General features: G+C 58.2%; 1 protein-coding gene across 1 annotated transcript in view; it reads left to right on the top strand.

Moving 5' to 3' along the window:
- Positions 1–6: 6 nt before the first annotated feature.
- Positions 7–16,360, top strand: part of EFHD1 (EF-hand domain family member D1) — a 34,374-nt gene continuing 18,020 nt past the window's right edge. Inside the window, exon 1 of the mRNA XM_004701680.3 lies at positions 7–56. Within this exon, the coding sequence (XP_004701737.1) occupies positions 46–56 (11 nt within the window). The 5' untranslated portion in view covers positions 7–45. The remainder of the gene's footprint in view (positions 57–16,360) is intronic.

Raw genomic sequence — 16,360 nt, forward strand, 5'->3', positions numbered from 1 at the left:
GAGTTCCCCGAGTTCAGCCGCCGCCTCATCAAGGACCTGGAGAGCATGTTCAAGCGGTGAGCGCCGCGCACGCCCCTGGGGCCCGGGGGGCAGCGGGGGTCTCTGATGAGATTGCATGGGACAAGGGACGCAGGGGGGTGTCCTTTGCAGTCGGTCCAGCGCCCCCAGTGCTGCGCGCCCCGAGTCTCTCCCACGCGGGGGGAGCACCCGGCGAGGCTGGGAAACCCAGCTCCGACGTGCCCCGTGGGAGGCCCGGCCCGGGCTCCCCAGGCTGGGCGGCGAGAGGAGCCAGCGCCGTTCCCAGGTTCGCGCCGAGCGCAACTTCTAGGAACGGAGGCGCCGCGGTGCCACACCTGCTTCAGCTCCCCGGGGAGAAATTCGCCCTCAGTGCCCTATTATCTAAGCGAGCCCTAGTGGCGCCATGCTTTAAGCGCTCGACGGCCAACTGAGCAGCGGTCCGGCGGTTGGAACCACTCACCAAGATGCGCAGCCTTGGAAACTGTGGGGCAGACCTCTGTCCTTTAGGGCACGGGGTCGCCACGGGGTGGGGAGCAGATGGGCGCTTTGGGTCCCTTTGGCTGGATTTGGGCCCGTTCTATCTTTTAAAACAAAAGAGGAAAGTTAATCCTTGACGGCTGCGAGGGGGACAGAGGCCCAAACCGAGGCTGTGAACAGGGAGTTGGTTTAACTTGTAAAACATACGGCTCCCCTGCAGCGAGGGAGTGTGTTGAGGCGACCCCCTCTGAGCAGCGTCTTTTGGGATCCTGCCCTGCCCCAAGTCAGCCCCACCTGATGGGGAGACACTCATCCGAGCACCTGGGTACGGAAGCCCCCTGGATCCCCAAGGCTGCTGGGGTGCCCCCACCCATCAGCCTTGGCTCTCCCTGGGCCGCAGTTTCCCTATCTGGAGAATGGGGGCAGTACTAGTTCCGGCCTTTTAAGGCCCCAAAGCGCTTTGCACCCGGTAAGAGCTATTAATAATATTTCCAGAATCAGCCTGAGACCGGAAAACTGCTGGGGGGTAGGGGGGAGTGGAGGCTGCCGGCCAGGTTGTGTTTGGAGCGTGTTTTTTTCTTGTTTTTTTTTTTTAAGGGCATGGAATGTATTTGCCCTCCCCGGAGGTTCTATTTAAAGGCTCCACAACTGCTTGTGTGGCTTCCAGAGCCTCCCCACAGCCCACTTTCCCCACCACTACATCCTGAGCGCCCATTTCTGGCTTCTCAGGGTTCACACCTGGTGGGTCTGTTTTGGCCAATTTACAAGGCAGAGTTGGTGGAAAAGAACGGGCAGGGGTGAGATGGGAGAGACCAAGGCTTCCCAAGGGCCCTCTGATTTGTTGGAGGGCTAATGCCTTTCAATGGAGACTAATGTCTGCTCCCATCTCAGCAGTTCTAGCTGGCCCAGAAGGGCATCCGGAGAACTGGTCACTCACAGACTCAAACTCAGAGCCACCTGCTAGGACAGGTGCCCGCAGCCCCAGAGAACGAAGCCGTCCAGCACAGTTAGGGGGCTGTGTCTGTGAGGATGCTGGATCAGGCTTCCTGACGCTTGCAGTGAAAACGGGTGTCAGCTACAAGGGGATGAGTAGGCACCGAATCCACAAGGTCAGAATGGCTTCAGGTATGGCTGGCTCTAGGAGCTCATGTAGTGCCCATGCGTGCTAGCTGTCCCCCGTTCTCAGATGGTGCCAGTGTAGCCACAGTGGCTCCAGCACATCCAGTGGGGAAGAGTAGCCCCAGCGGAGGCCTTAGGATGTCTGTTTTGCAGGCGGCTTCATTATTGTGTCTCCTTTGGCTGTGCACTAATTACTGGGGCCAGGGAGATTCATTGTGCAGCCCCACCCAGGGCCCTGGGAGCAGGGGAAAACCAGACTGCCATCATTCTGGGCCCTGACTGGGTGGGGGCTTAGGACTGCTCGTTGGGAAGTTCACCTTCACCTTCAGCCGCCAGTCCCCTGAAACAGGGTTGCCCTCCTGTCATCCCCCTTCCAAAGAACCCTTCCTGGGACAGGAGGGTTAGGGCTACCGAACCTAGAGCCCCGGAGCAGTGGCTGGGGACATCATCGCGTCCCCTGTGGAGCAGGCGGGTAGAGGGTCAGACTCAGCCTCCTAACTCTGACCTGGGGCAAGCCATAGAATCCCCCGAATCTCAGCGTCCTTGGTGGTGAAATGGGCACAAGTCTCCCGCTCCCTGTGAGTTTGCTCTGCCACTAAGCAAAAGGTTTGAGCCCTCCCAGAGATGCCCCCCAGGAAAGGCCTGGCGACCGACTTGTGACAACCCAGTCATTGGGAACCGGATGGAACACCAGGTGGACACTTGACTCACTTGAGTCACCAAGAGTCAGAATGGCTTTGTACCGCCTTCCCACGCGGGCTGGGGAACTACCACGGGGCAGGGGCCGGGGCCACTTTCCTGCCCCCACGTTGGTTTGGAACCTTCCCCCATTCCTGTTGCCAAGGTGAAGTTCTCCATCCGGAGTTGGAGGAGGTAGGAGAATTGGGGCCCTGATTCCAGGCCTGTTAGCGGCACTCCCATGCAAGTCGCTTAATCTCGGCTGCCCCATCTGTGGAATGGGGACAATGGCCCCTTTCAGGGAGATCTGTGAGGACAAAGGGAGATGAATGGGCACCGAGGGTGGTAGGGGACCTGGGAATGAGGCCTCCTGCCTCTGCTGTGGCGCCAGGCCCTGGGGCCTGTCCGGAGTCCTCCCAGACTGCTCCGCCCTCCCTTGTCTTTAGGTTCCACAATAGAAAGCCCTGTTCCCCAGCCTCCTCACCCCAAAACTCAGCCGACCCCATCAGCACCTGCTCACTGGCTCTCTGGCTTCTCCCTGCCCGCCTCCCCACCCCACCCCGATCACCAGCCAGGATAGTCACCCCCATGCAGCTGTGGGTTCTGTATTATCTACTCCCAGTAGTGCTACAGCTGATGGACAGGATCCAGTCTACACCCCTTATCTCATGGGGGCGGGGGGGAGGAGGCTAACAGGTCAGGTTGGCCAGAAACAGATGGTTCCCCCACCTTCTTGGCACCTGCCTTTCTGATACCTTTCGGGAACTGTTCCACCACCTGTCCAGCTGGCTCTGGGTCCTTGTCTGCCCCAGCTGGCCAACCCAGGGGACCCTGGCAGCCTCCTGCCCTTGCCCAACTGTAGTGCCGCCTATCATGCCCACGGCAGGCAGCTGCTGTGGGTTTGGCTCTATGTGGCCCACGCGCCCCAGCCTGCTGGCCAGCTCTCAGGCCAGCCCCTCTCCTGGCTCCGTCCAGTCTCCCACTGGCCCTTGGATGCTTCTTCCTTTTTTATTTCAGTGGCATAACTTACAATGTTTGTGAACTACATCTGAGAGACCTGACGGTCCCTTTTGGTCAGATTTGTCCACTCCTCCCCATGACCTTGTGCTGCCCTTGGCCACTAGCTGAGGACTCCACCCCCACCCCGACACAAGGAGAACCCCGGGGGCTTCTTGGGAGCTTCTGCTACCCGGCCTGTCCTGGAGCCTACCCTGTCAAGTGGCGTGCCACCTTCTTGGCAGTTCCCGGGCCAGCCAGCTGGCTGTCCCCATTCTTCCAACTGAAGTGTAAAGTCTCTCTCTCTTTTTAAAAATCATTTTATTAGGGGCTCATACAACTCTTATCACAATCCATACATAAAGTGTACAGTCTCTTGCCCGGTTTTTCCTTTTTCCTCCGTGGTTTCTATGCTTGTGTCCCTGGGTAATGCCAATAGTGAAGGGCCCAGCCACTAACGAAAAGCTGGCAGTTCAAATCCACCCTAAAGTTCCTTGGAAGAAAGGCCGGCCATCTCCTTTTGAAAGACCAGCCATCGGACACTCTGTGGAGCAGCTCTGGGAACACGGGGCTTGCGTGAGTCGGCATTGGCCCAACAGCGAACCGCAGTAATGGTCCGTGCTGAAATTTTTAAAACGGGTACAAAAAAATCCCAAAGAACACCCCCTAGAACCTCTTGCTTTGTTGTTGTGCTTTTGAGGACAGGCTTGTTTCTACTGGGCTACTTTCCACAGCCTATCCCTTGAAGAAGCAGTGCTGTCAGGCTGCTAAGAGCCTTTTTAGAGCCAGGCTGGTGGGTTCAAACCACCACGCCACTGCTTGCTACCCACCAGAGGGCTTTGTAAAAATGCCCAGTGCCTCAGTTTCACCACCCCCTGAACGGTGGTAGAGTAGGGCCTACCTGGTGGGGCTCTGGAGAAGATGAAATAAGTGACGGCCTGTGAATGGCCAAGCCCCCACCTTGTCTCCGGTGAGGGCCTGGATGTACCAGCTCCTGGTTTTTCATCTTAGCACTGAGCTGGGGTTCTGCTGACTCAGATGTTTTACGTGGTCCCTCCTTAAAAGCTGCATAGTCCAAGAACACGTTGGCACAGTGGATGGAACCTTTGAAGGCGGTTTAATTGGGAATGTGGTCCCGGCCTCCTGGTGAGTTACAAGTAATTGGGGTGATGTGTCCTGCCTGGTGGCCCCTGGGAGGGGTTGTTCTCTCTTCTGTTCCCCCTATTGGGGGGTAGGGGCTGGGTGGGAGTGTGGTGAGACCCTCCAAGGGGGCCTTTGGATTTAGAGGGCCCGGACCCGTGACTTAAACAAAGACAGCAGGGTCTCCCACCCCAACAGAAACCTGCCACGCTCTCTGCCATCAAGTTGATGCTCTGACTCACGGCGACCCTCCAGAGTTTCCAGAACACCACACCTGCTGCCGTCCAGTCAGCCCCGACTCACGGCGACCCCACGTGGCAGGGCAGAACTGTCCACGGGTCTTCTTGATGGCCACGCTTCCGGAGAAGCCTTGGCAGTGCAGCGGTTACGCGCTCGCTGGGCTGCTAGCCGAAAGGTGGGCAGTTCAAACCCACCTGCTGCTCCGAGGGAGAAAGATGTGGCGGTTTGGGTCCGTCAAGATGGACAACTTGGGAACCCCACAGAGTGGCTTTACAAGCTGGTCACTAGGTGTCGGAATGGACTTGTCCGCAATGGATGTGGGGTGCTTCTGAGGGCGGGGCGCCAGGCCTTTCTTCTCCGGTGCCACAGGGTAGGTTTGGCCATCAGCTTTGGGTGAGTGGTTAAGAGTAAAAACCACAGCCCCTCGAAGGGATCCCAGCAGGAGGGTCATCAGCCCAAGCCAATCCACTGGGCTTCTCCCGGCCTTAACAATAAAACGAAAGCAGCAGGGATGGACACCCCTCGCCCCCGCCACCCCCACTGTGTGCCAGGAGTCACACTCAGCAAGAATATGTCACCTTCCAGTGAGCTTGAAGATCCAGATTCCGATGTGGCCAGACACTTGTCTGCCTGCATTGACCTGCCCATGGGGGGTGGGGAGGGGGCCCCTGGGTGTAGATTCCCACAGATGCTACCAAGCAGCCTGGGAACGTTTGAGGTGGACTTGCCCCCTCTTTTTAAAAAGCATTTGGCCCGGGCTTGCTGTAGATGGTCAAGGTTTGAAAAACAAAGCGAGAAACACAAGGGGCTCATTCCCAACCTACAACCTAGAGGCTGCCTGGGGTTCTTGGAGTGGGCTGCCTTCCTCCCTCCTTGTCTCCCTTCCTGGCCCACACAAATATGTGCCTCTCTCCCAAATGACTGTTGTAAGGAGAAAGAGAGTTTTTCTAACGAGTGTGGGAAGCCAGGGCGGCGCAGCCCTGCCAGAGAAAGTCCCCCTCCCTTTCCAAACGTGTTACTGGATAGCCCGGGCCGAAGAAGAGTGGCCTGATTTTCAAAGAAGAGTGGCCAGGAGGTCCAAAAGAATCTGACTCCACCACGCGTCCAAGAGGGGTGGGGGGTGGTAACATGAGCTGCAGGGCGAGGTCGAGGTCACGCAGGAAATTTTAATGACTGCTAACGTAACCGAGGGCCACTTCCAAGAGGCGGTAACTGAACAGCCCCTTAAAGACCAGACCCCAACCCACCGGCTCAAAACGCAGCCGGGCTGTCTGATCAGCACACGAAAAGCCTCGTGTTCGAATTCCCCAAGGAGAGGGCGGGAGAGGCATTCGGCTCCCAGAAAGTTGTCTTTTTGATTTAAGAATCTGATGTGTTGACGTAATGGGCGGGCCCCCAGCTCCTGGTCCCCAGGGGCCAACACCGAAAAAGCCGCCCACCCCAGGCCCTTCCAGAATCCCTCAGCTGGTTCCCTCCACCCTCCACTGTTTATGTCCACCCTAGTCTGGCGTCAGGAGCCCTTGTTCTCTATTCATCTGGCTCCTCTGCCTCCGTAGGCTCGAAGGGCTTTGAGGAGAGGGGCACACGCAGCCAGCCGCCATCTCTACTGGGTGCCTTTGTGTCTCTGTTACCTTCAGGGACTGTGGTGCCTGCTGCTAAGGGTCCCTCTAGGGCCGGTGACCTTGGTGCTGTGTTCCCGTGTGGGTGTGGGCATGGGTGTCGGTGCCCAGCCTGCTGTCCTGCCTTCAGTCTTAGGCTGGCCGCTGAATGAAGGTGAGTCCTTCAGTGCTAGAGGTCAGGGCCGGGCGCCCAAGATAGTGCAGCCTCCTCACAGCCAGACCCTGGTTCTGGGCCAGGCCGGGGCCCTGAAAGATCAGGGCCTGTTGCCAGCCACACTGGGCAGGGTCTGAGCCAAGCGTGGAGACCTAGTGCCCTGGTCCCTTCCCCGTCGTCGGGGCTGCCTCCCAAGGCTGAGCCGAGCGTGCAGCCCGTGCCTCTGCCAATTTTTCTATCAGTTGGCAGGAGCAGGAGGGTTGTGCCGAGGGCTGGGGCTCCCCCACGTCTAGACCTGGGTGCTCTGCAGAGGGACTAGGTACAGCAGCTCACCCCAGCCCAATGTTAGACTGCGTGGAGGACCTCCCCAGCCCACCCCCTTCAGGCCCCCTAGTCAACCCACCCTCCCCATCTGCCCTCAGTTTTGTGGCTGGAGCACTGGTAACGAGTCGTGGTTACACGTTGGGCTGTGATCCACAGAGTCAGCAGTTCGAAACCACCAGCGGCTCCTCGGGAGGAAGAGGAGGCTTTCGACTCATAAAAGAGTTAGAGCCTCGGAAACTCACAGGGAGGTCCTACCCTGCATATAGGGTTGCTGTGGATCAGAATGGACTCGATGGGAGGAAGATTTGTTTGTGTATTTTGGTCTGGTCCTTAAAGATGTGCAGCCTCAGAGACCCTAGGGGGCAATCCTGCTCTGTGCTGCAGGGTCGCTGTGAGCCGGGACAGAGTCGGTGGCAGTGGGTTGGGTTTGGTATGAAGTGCGCACTAGCAGAGGGCACTGGGAGGAGGACCCCAAGGTAGCTGCTATTGGTAAAATGTCAGCAGGGTGACCATACCCTTCAACCTGTAAAACAAAGCCATCCAACTGGTGCTCTGATCACACGGGCACTGAAGAGTGGGGGTCCTGTCTCAGTGGAATGGCCTCTGGTTGAATGTTCTCGCACCAGCCCAAGCCCATGGACTGGGTTCCCTGGTCACTGCCAAGGGCCCCGGGCTCTGACAGCCACCCGGGAGGGGCCTGGCACTCTGGGTGGCTTCTCAAGTAACGTGAGCCCTCGGGGCCCTGTGGTCCCCTTCCCGAGCCCCTGACCTACTCAGGCCTGTAAGTGAGCTGTGAAACAGGTAAGTGACCCTCTCAGGCTGTCCTCGAGCCCACGTGACCACCACGGTTATCTGGGGCACCGGGTTCTGGCTCAGTGTTCTTTCCACTCCAGGAGCTGCGGGCCTGGCCCCTGGCAGAGCCCGTGGATTTAAGGTGGGGTGATCTCCCCACTGGCCTGGCCTCATGCACACTGCTGCAGAAATGCTCCGAGCCCCCCAGCTTTCTTGACTGAGGGGGCCCCCCTTGGGGGCTCTCCCTTCCTGTTCTGAGGGGTGACTGAGCCCACCTCCGCTAACCCTTCACTTCTAAGGAGCGTGGGCTTCCTCTAAGACCACGGCAGGGAAAATGGGGGGTGGTGGGGGGAAACCCTTGGACCTTGGCAGTCCCCAGAGCTCATCTGGGTCAGGCAAAGTAAGGGGCAGTCACGGGGCAGCCCCCTGCTGGTGGCTGGAATGCCCTTCTGGACTTAGAGCCTGGGGTCACCAGGGAGGGATCTTGCCAGGGACAGGTCGGCGGTGGAACTGCAAAATCCCCATTTCTAACAGTCGTGGGCTGACCCCATACAAAGCGTCTGAAGACCCCGAGGGTGCTGGTGGTCCCCAAGGCACAGGCAGCCTCCCTCCCCCACACCCAGATGTCTTATCAGCCCTGCCCCCTCTGAGAACCCCTGCTCAGGATCTCCGGCGAGGTTCCGGTGGCAGGGCAAGCCTGGAGCAGACAAAACCTGGCCAGTTCTTTCTTCCTTAATGGCAGGGCTATTCCCTAGAGGTGAAAACCAAGAGAGCCCAGACTCTGCACAGTGGACGCTGGACGTCCGGATTCAAGGGGGAGAGGCGGGGAGGCCCAGGGCTCCCAGACACTGGGACCGCTGTCCCTTACCCAGGGGCCTTTGGCTGATGAAAGAGCTGCTTCTGGAAAGAGCTGCTTTTCCAGGGGGTGGCTCTGGCCATTGAGGGTCTCAGGGGTCTCCTCACCCCACCACCAGGGATGATGGCCAGTTCTCAGGCAGCCCCAGCCTGGACAGTGAAGGAACAGGGGACCCGGGCAACCTCTCCTCTCCCGCAGGAAGGGCTCTGAGGCCCAAGGGACTGGGCAGAGTGCGGGTTCAGGAGTCCCCCTGGAATTCCGAAGGCCAGAACGAGGGAGAGGCTGCCAGGGCTGAGGAGGGGGCATGTGAGCAGTCAGCTTCCTCTTCACGATGCAGAGACCCCGCTGCCCAGGAGTGGATTCTGACTTACAGCAACCTAGCAGAACCGAGCTCCTTCCCCCGCCAGCCTCCTCCTGGCCCGTCCACGGTGTGGTACACAAAGTGATGGCCTAAAACCTTCTGAAAAGACATCCTTTTCTTGATCCCATAAGTACCAGGCTCTTCCCCAGGACAACCTTAACCGTGGTCAACTTGTATCCGTTTTTCATTGGTCAGGCTGACCTGAATATTAGGTCTCCCTAAACCAACCAGCTGCTCCGAGGGAGACAGGTGAGGCATTTTACTCCCATAAAGAGTTAACAACCTGGGAAACCCACAGGGGTGGCTCTTCCCTGTCCTGCAGGGTCGCTGTGAGTCAGCATCGACTCGTTGGCGGTAAACCGAGAACCCAGACCCAACCCACTGCCGTCAGCTGGTTCTGACACACAGTAACCCTGTCTGGGGGTCTTCCCAGGAACATGCCGCCTTGACCCACGTTAGCAATCCAATACCTAACCGACAGCGCCACACCCAGGACCCAGCCACCTGGTCACTCCCATTGAGCTGTGCCAATGGTTGAAGCTGATTCACAGCGATCCCACAGGACAGGGTGGAACGGCCTCTGTGGGCTTCCTAGAGACTGGCACTCTTTTAAAAATAATTTTATTGAGGGCTCTTAACAGCTCTTACCACAATCCATCTATCCATTGTGTCAAGCAAATTTGTACATATGTTGCCATCCTTTGTGAACATTTTCTTTCTACTTGAGCCCTTGGTATCCGCTCCGCTTTTTCCCCCCCTCCCTCCCTCATGAGCCCTTAATAATTTATAATTTTGTTTTCATGTCTTACACCGACCGCTTTCTCCCTTCACCCACTTTTCTGTTGTTTGCCCCTCCCCCGGGGGTGGGGGGGTGGGGTTATATGTCGATAGAGACTGTAACTCTCTACAGAATAGTAGGCCTCATCAGTCTCCTGAAAAGCAGCTGGCGGTTTCGAACTCCGGACCTTGCAGTTAGCAACCCAGCGCGTAACCCACTCCACCGCCAGCCCTCCGCAAACCAAAGAGAGGAAACAAACCACCTCACTGCTGTTGAGTCATTTCTGACTCAGTGGACCTTACACGACGGAGTACAACTGCCCCGTGGGTTTCTGAGACTAACTCTACGGGCCTAGAAAGCTTACTTAACTCAAAAGTCAGAGCTAGCCTGGTAACCTCAAGGCCAGCAGTTCGAACCCACCCCCCCAGCGTGATAACCTGCTTCCAGAAAGACCAGCCAAGGAAATGCCCCGAGTCCAGTTTGAGAACACACAGGGTTGCCCTGAGCCGGAAGGGTAGCAACGCTGGCTGATGAGTGTGATTTTCCCGTTGCCTAACCCTGGTGGCTTGTCTAGTCCAACACCCCAGGCAGTGCCCCAGGCGAGGCCTAGCACCCTCACGAGGACCTGTGGCTTTGACCTTCCTGCCCTCCCCCAGGTCCCAGCCGCATTATCAGCCCAGCACTCAGAGGATGAAGTCAGATGAAATCTCAAGGGCTCCACCAGGGTGCGGCTGTTATCGCCAAATGTCTGTAAGACGGGGACACTGGGATCTCCCCGTTAAAAACTAAGGACTTAAAAAACGAACGAGCTAAGTCAAAACTCAAGACTTTGTGACTTACCCTGCACGGACCTCCTTGTCCCGGGCACTAGGCTCAAATCAGAGCCCACCCACTCAGGGCTGAAGAACTTGATGCCACTCTCACTTCTGCCCAGGTCTGCAACCAGTAAGTACAGGGGTGGTCCCTCACGGTTACAGCAGTGGGCTGGCTACTCATAGGGACACTGACTGGTACCCGGTGGTACAGTTGAAGGGCACGTCTTTCAGTCAGTGCTGACTCCGTGTCCCTCTCTAACAGAGCACTCCTGCCCCCACATTTTCCTCGGGGTCTTCTATGGGAGCAGGGTGCCAGGGCGCTCCTCAGCAAGGGGCAGCTGGTGGGCTTGAACCGCTGGCCTTTGGGTTAGCCACCAGCCGAACACTTAACCGCTGAGTCACCAGGGCTCCCGAGGTCGGGGGCAGTTCTGATTTGTAGCCGTCCCATGAACAGCAGAAGGCCCCTGCCTGGGGTCTCACCCCTTCCCACCCCCCATCCTCGCTGTCGCTGCTCTGAGCCCTGGGCGGCAGCCCCTGCGACGTGGCACCCCTGTCACTGAGGGTCTTGCCCATCAAGTGCCTTCTACTTCTCCAGGCCTGATGTCCTTCTCTAGGGACCGGGCCCTCCTGCTAACGTGACCAAAGCATGGAAGACGAAGTCTCACCATCTCTCATCCAAGGAGTCTCCCTGGTACTTCTTGGTCCACCCCTTTCTTTGCCGGCCCCGTAACTCAAAGGTAGAAATTCGTCTTCTGTCTTCCTCGTTCACTGCCCTGCTTTCGTGCGCTGAGGAAGAGGAGGCCGCTGAACTGACCAAGTCTTGGGTCAGGCGCACATCAGTCCTCATACGCGATGGGTCCTTGGCAGCAGATTTGCCCCATGCAGTGTGTCGTTTCTCTGGACTGCTGCTTCCACGGGTGTTGATTAGGGATCTGAGTATGACGAGCCCTTGACACCTTCAGTAGTAATAGCCAATGATCCCTGAGTGTCCTTCCCTGCCCCCACAGAGAGCTTAGAGCCTGCCTTGGGCATCCCAGATGGCTTCTCACGGGCCACAGGTAGGAGTTTGACCAGGTGGGTCCACTAACCACCACTCCACAGCACAGCACAGAAACAAGAACCAAGGTCATTACCCGAGAGTCGCTGCTAACTCATAGCATGGGATAGAACTGCCCCGAGGTTTCCGAGGAAGACTGTCACTCTTGGTGGGAAGGGAAAGCCCTGTCCCTCTCCCCAGGCGTGGATGGTGGTTTCGAACCGCAGACCTGGAGGATCGGGCCACACCCAACAGGGAACCACAAGACCTCACCACTCTTGAGGGACAAGTGGGGCGGTATGGCCCAGGGCCTGGCACTTCCTAAGTGCTCCATCCGCAATGGAGGGGGGTGGCTGTGAAGAGTCTGATGGGTTGATGCGCTGGGTGGGCGGGTGCTGTGAGCTGTGAGGTGACAGGTTTGAAGTCTCCCCCGGGGTGTGTGTGCAGGTTCCACCCTGCCTGTCCTGCAGGGTCCCCCCCCCCCCCCTTGCCCGTCTTGCGCATTGTTCCAGGTCCGGGCCCTGAAGGCACTGACTGGGATGTCCAGCTTGCTGGAGGACCCCTTTGAAGGGGCAGGGATACCCCACCAGGGAGGGGACGCTGCCCCTGTGGTCACCTTATAGCCCGCCAGGACTTTTAAGTGCTGCCGCTGGAACAGAGGAGACTCGGCAGGCACCTGGGAGCGAGCGAAGTGGGAGATGTCAGAGCGCTTTTCTTCACGGCCTGGCCAGGCCTTGGGGACTGTCTCCCGTGTACCAGACTGTTTGGGTGAAACCGGCAGATGTGAGCTGTATCGTTTCAACCAGTACCATTCGGGGTGGTGTGTCTGCCAGGGTTCAGAACCGTCACCTTTCTGGTTGTCCTAAAAGAAACTTCAGGCCCATTACAGAATGCCTCCTCATCCTCCCCCAGGAGCCCCAGCCGCCTCTGGGAGTTCGGCTTCACTCTCGCGTGCGGAGGGCGTAAACGTACCTGTTGCAGGTGCCTCACTGCAGCTTTTGTGGTCAGGTGCCAGCGAGTCCTTTCCAACCCTTAGGGAGCCCTGCCTCCCGCCCTGCACCCTCCGCATCGTTGTCCCCCTGCCTGGGCCCACAGTCGAAGCCACTGTGTCTGCCCAGTTCCTGGAGGGCCTTCTTCTTTGTTGCTGCCCCTCCACGTCACCAAGTGTGACATCCAGGCCCCACAGAGCCACGTCCAGGCTCCACGGAGCCAGGCAGCCACTTGTCCTGTTGTGTCTGACTGACTTCTCCCAACGCCATGTCTTCGAGGTCCAGCACGTTGTGGCCTGTCCCAGAACTGGGCTCCTGTTCTCGACTGCATACTGCTCCCTTCTGCAGGTGGATGTGCCACCTTCTGCTTGTCTGTTGCTCTTTGGACGTGCTGAAAAAAGGTGGTTTCCGTCCTCGCTGTTGTAGCAATGCTGCTACAGACATGCATGTTCGAGATGCTTTGGCCTACATAGCTAACAGTGGGTCGGAAGGTCACTGTCAGAGAGCTGCTTAACTTTCTGAGGAACCCCCCTCCCCAGGGGCTCCTTCCTTCACAGCCTTTGCTTGCTTTCCCCTCCGCTGCCCGGGGCTCGCTGTGTGCACCTGCCGTCTCACACCTGAGTCGGAGGGCTTGTGGGCTTGCGCTCCAGTGCTCCTGCCTTCTCTGCATGCCACCATGAAAAACCCAGGGCATTCATCCCAATGGAAGGGGCCTTCCCCAATCACCGGGAGCCCTGGTGGCACAGAGGTCACAGCTCTGGTCTGCCAGCTTGCTAGTTGGCTGTTCACGATGGGGCAGTTTGCTGTCCTGAAGATGTACAGCCTTGGAGATACCCCCGCCCCCTCCCGGGCTGCTCTCTGCCCTGCAGGGTCACTCGGAGTCAGAACCGGTCCAGGGCAGCGGGTTACGGTTTTGGAAGCGGTCACTGAGCTGACCACCGTTCCAGTGTTGGGTGACCGAGAGAAACACCTCTCACAAGTGTGCCCTTGGGGTGCCAGGTGCACCATCCTGCAGTGGAAAAACCCAGAACCATGCGAGGACTGTCGGGGCCCCACGTGCCTCTTGCAAGTTGCAGACACATTCCCATGTGGAAGGCTCCGGAAAGTTCCACACCACCGAAACCTGTTGACGCTGACCAGGGATCCGTGTCACAGAGCCCGCCCTCCCGGCCTGCTTGCACGAGCTCTTCAGACTTTCAGGGCTTGTCTCCGGCAGTCGTCTCAGCCGGGCGGCCTTTCCTGTGTTTAACTGAAGTCGGCCTCGCTCATTTCCACACACCCAGCCCAGGTCTGGTTCTCCCCCGGGGACCCTGGTGGTGGTGGTGGGGCACGTGTGCTCCACCATGTGTTGCTCACCTAAAAGTGGGTGGTCCGGACCCACCCGGCATTGTCGAAGAAAGGCCTGGCGGTTACAGCCAAGAAAACCGTTTGGACACTCTACTCTGTCATGCACAGGGGTAGCTGGGTGGCCCTGCATCAGAACTGACCCCAGCAGAACAAGTTTGGGTTTGTTTTGGAAAGACCACCCAGGGTCCTGTGGTGCTGACTGCACCGATTTCTCCATCCGGCCGGGAACGCTTTTGTGTTCGTCTTTCTGGTGTGGTAAAGAGGGGCCCGGAGCGTGTGTGGCGGTTACATGCTGGGCTACTAACACCAAGGTCAGCAGTTCGAAACCACCAGCTGTCCTGAGCGAGAAGGACGAGGCTCTGTCCCCGTGAAGAGTGACGGTCTCGGAGACCCACACGGGCCGGGCTCTGAGTCGGAACCAACACCGTGGCAGTGAGTTTGAAGTTTGATGCGGTTAAGGGAGGCCCGGCAGCGGCGGTGGAACACTAACAGAAAAGGAGGCCCTTAGCCGGCCTGGCTCCTCCCGCAAAGAGATAACGCTTCCCAACCCCAGCAAGAGTTCTCCTCTTTCTTACAGGGCCGCTACGAGTCAAAAGTGGGTTTTAGGATGGTAAACTAGAACGTGAAATTTTACAACGGCAAACATTCCTAAAAGTATGTATGAGTCTCGGCTAACACGCAGTACACATGTGAACGTTGAATGTGCAAAGTGCGTTATTCATGAACACTGTGTAATTCACCACACTGCGACCATCCAAAATCAAGCCCAACCTGCGGCTAGAGAGCCGATTCTGACTCAGTGACCCGGAGGGACAGCGCAGAGCCACCCCTTCCAGTCACCCGCTTCCAGGCGGTCGGTCATCTTTACTGGAAGCGGATGCCTCTCTCCCACGGGGTGGCTGGTGAGTTCAGACTGCAGACCTTCTGCTTAGCAGCTGAATGCTTAACCACTGCACCGCCAGGACTCCTCTACAGCTGCCACCACCTGGCTGTCCCCAAACCTTCTCATCACCCCACACGGAAGCTCTGCACCCAAGGGCAGCCACACACCCACACCCACAGCCCCCGTGCTTTTCTGCCTCTGTGTGCTTGCTGACTGGAGATGTTGGTGTCGTGGCTCACAAGTCAGGCTGCTCACGGCGAGGTCAGCAGTTTGAACCCACCAGCTGCTCTGCAGGACAAAGGGGAGGCCGTCTGCTGCTGTAAAAAAAAACCCGTGTAGGCTCAGGAGCACTCGGGACAGCTGCCCCTCCCTGCCCTGTAGGGTGGCTGTGGTCAGAACTGACTGGAGGTCCTTAGCTTGCTGTGTGAGCTGGTGCGTACAGTGCATTCACACTGTGCTTGACCTTTTGCATTTGGTCACATACTGCAGGACCCGGCACCCGGGGATCGTCGTAATAAGTAAGTGCATCTGGAGCTGTGGTGACTAGGGGCGGGTGAGCACCTGGGAGGGTCACTTTTGTCCTGCGTGTGAAAAGTGCCCTGGCATTAGAACAAGGCCACAGTTGCTCAGCCGTGGGACAGGCTAACCACCGCGGATGCTGTGCATTTTAAAAGGGGAGAGAGTGTGGGGTGTAACAAACCCCACCCCACAGTGTTCAATGTGAATCAATGAATGAGGTCGGTCCCGAGGCCCCATTACTTATATTTGCTCGTCACCGGACCAGCTGGTATCGTGTTTGGTACAAGACTTGGGAACCACAGGGTCTAGAGTCACATCCCGCCCCTGGTGTCCTTGGGGTGACCTTGGGGGGTCCTGGCTAAGTTGCCAAGTCGAGCAAGTTGTCCTCTTGATCTTCCTGCTCTCTGGGCTCACTCAGGGAGGGGAGGGGAGCGGAGCGGCAGCCTGTGGCAGAGGGTGGAGCCGTGCTGCTTTAGCGCATCTGTGGAAATCATTGCTTCCATTCTTTAGGGCTCACAAGCCCCCCATGGACTGATCCCATCTTGGATCATAGGCTCTGCCCGCCTCTGTGTGTGTCCAGTCTGGGGCTCGTCTGACCGGTCACAGAGCTGCTCAGAGCTCCCCACAGCCACCCAGCTGTCCTTAGCCCGAGGGCCATCCTCACAGCAGGCAAGCTGAGGGCCATCCTCACAGCAGGCAAGCTGAGGGCCATCCTCACAGCAGGCAAGCTGAGTGCAGAGACTGCAGGAGGGGGGCATGGCACAAGAGTGCTCAGCCCAGAGTAGGAGGGCAGGCAGTGGGTGGGGCGTCTGTGTGTGTGTGTCAGGAGGGGAGGTCACAGAGAGAATGGGACCCTCTGGGTGGGAGGAAAGGCATGAGGGTGAGCCTTGCTGCAGTGCCTCCTGACCTTGGGCCTTAAATACCACCAGCCCACGGGCCCCGTGTCTTGGGTGGTGGGTGGGTGGCGGTGGGGGTTCCCAGGGTAAGTGAGGCAGTTGTTGGGGGAGGGAGGGAAGAGCCGGCCTGTGGGGAAGCCCGATTCCTTGTTTGAAGGCAGGGGCTCCTCCTGAACCCCCAAAAGGCTGGGAAGAAGTGCTGCAGGGCAGTGATTTATTTCATGCGGCTTCCAGGGCAAGTCTCTGTAACGCCCACCAAGGGACCCTTTCCTGCAGGAGTCTGGGGCAAGGAGGGCGGGAGACACTGATAGGACTCCCCTGTG

This window comes from Echinops telfairi, unplaced genomic scaffold (assembly GCF_000313985.2).
Source record: "Echinops telfairi isolate 266 unplaced genomic scaffold, ASM31398v2 ScPeMD7_3;HRSCAF=10, whole genome shotgun sequence".
In the NCBI taxonomy this organism is placed as follows: Eukaryota; Metazoa; Chordata; class Mammalia; order Afrosoricida; family Tenrecidae; genus Echinops; species Echinops telfairi.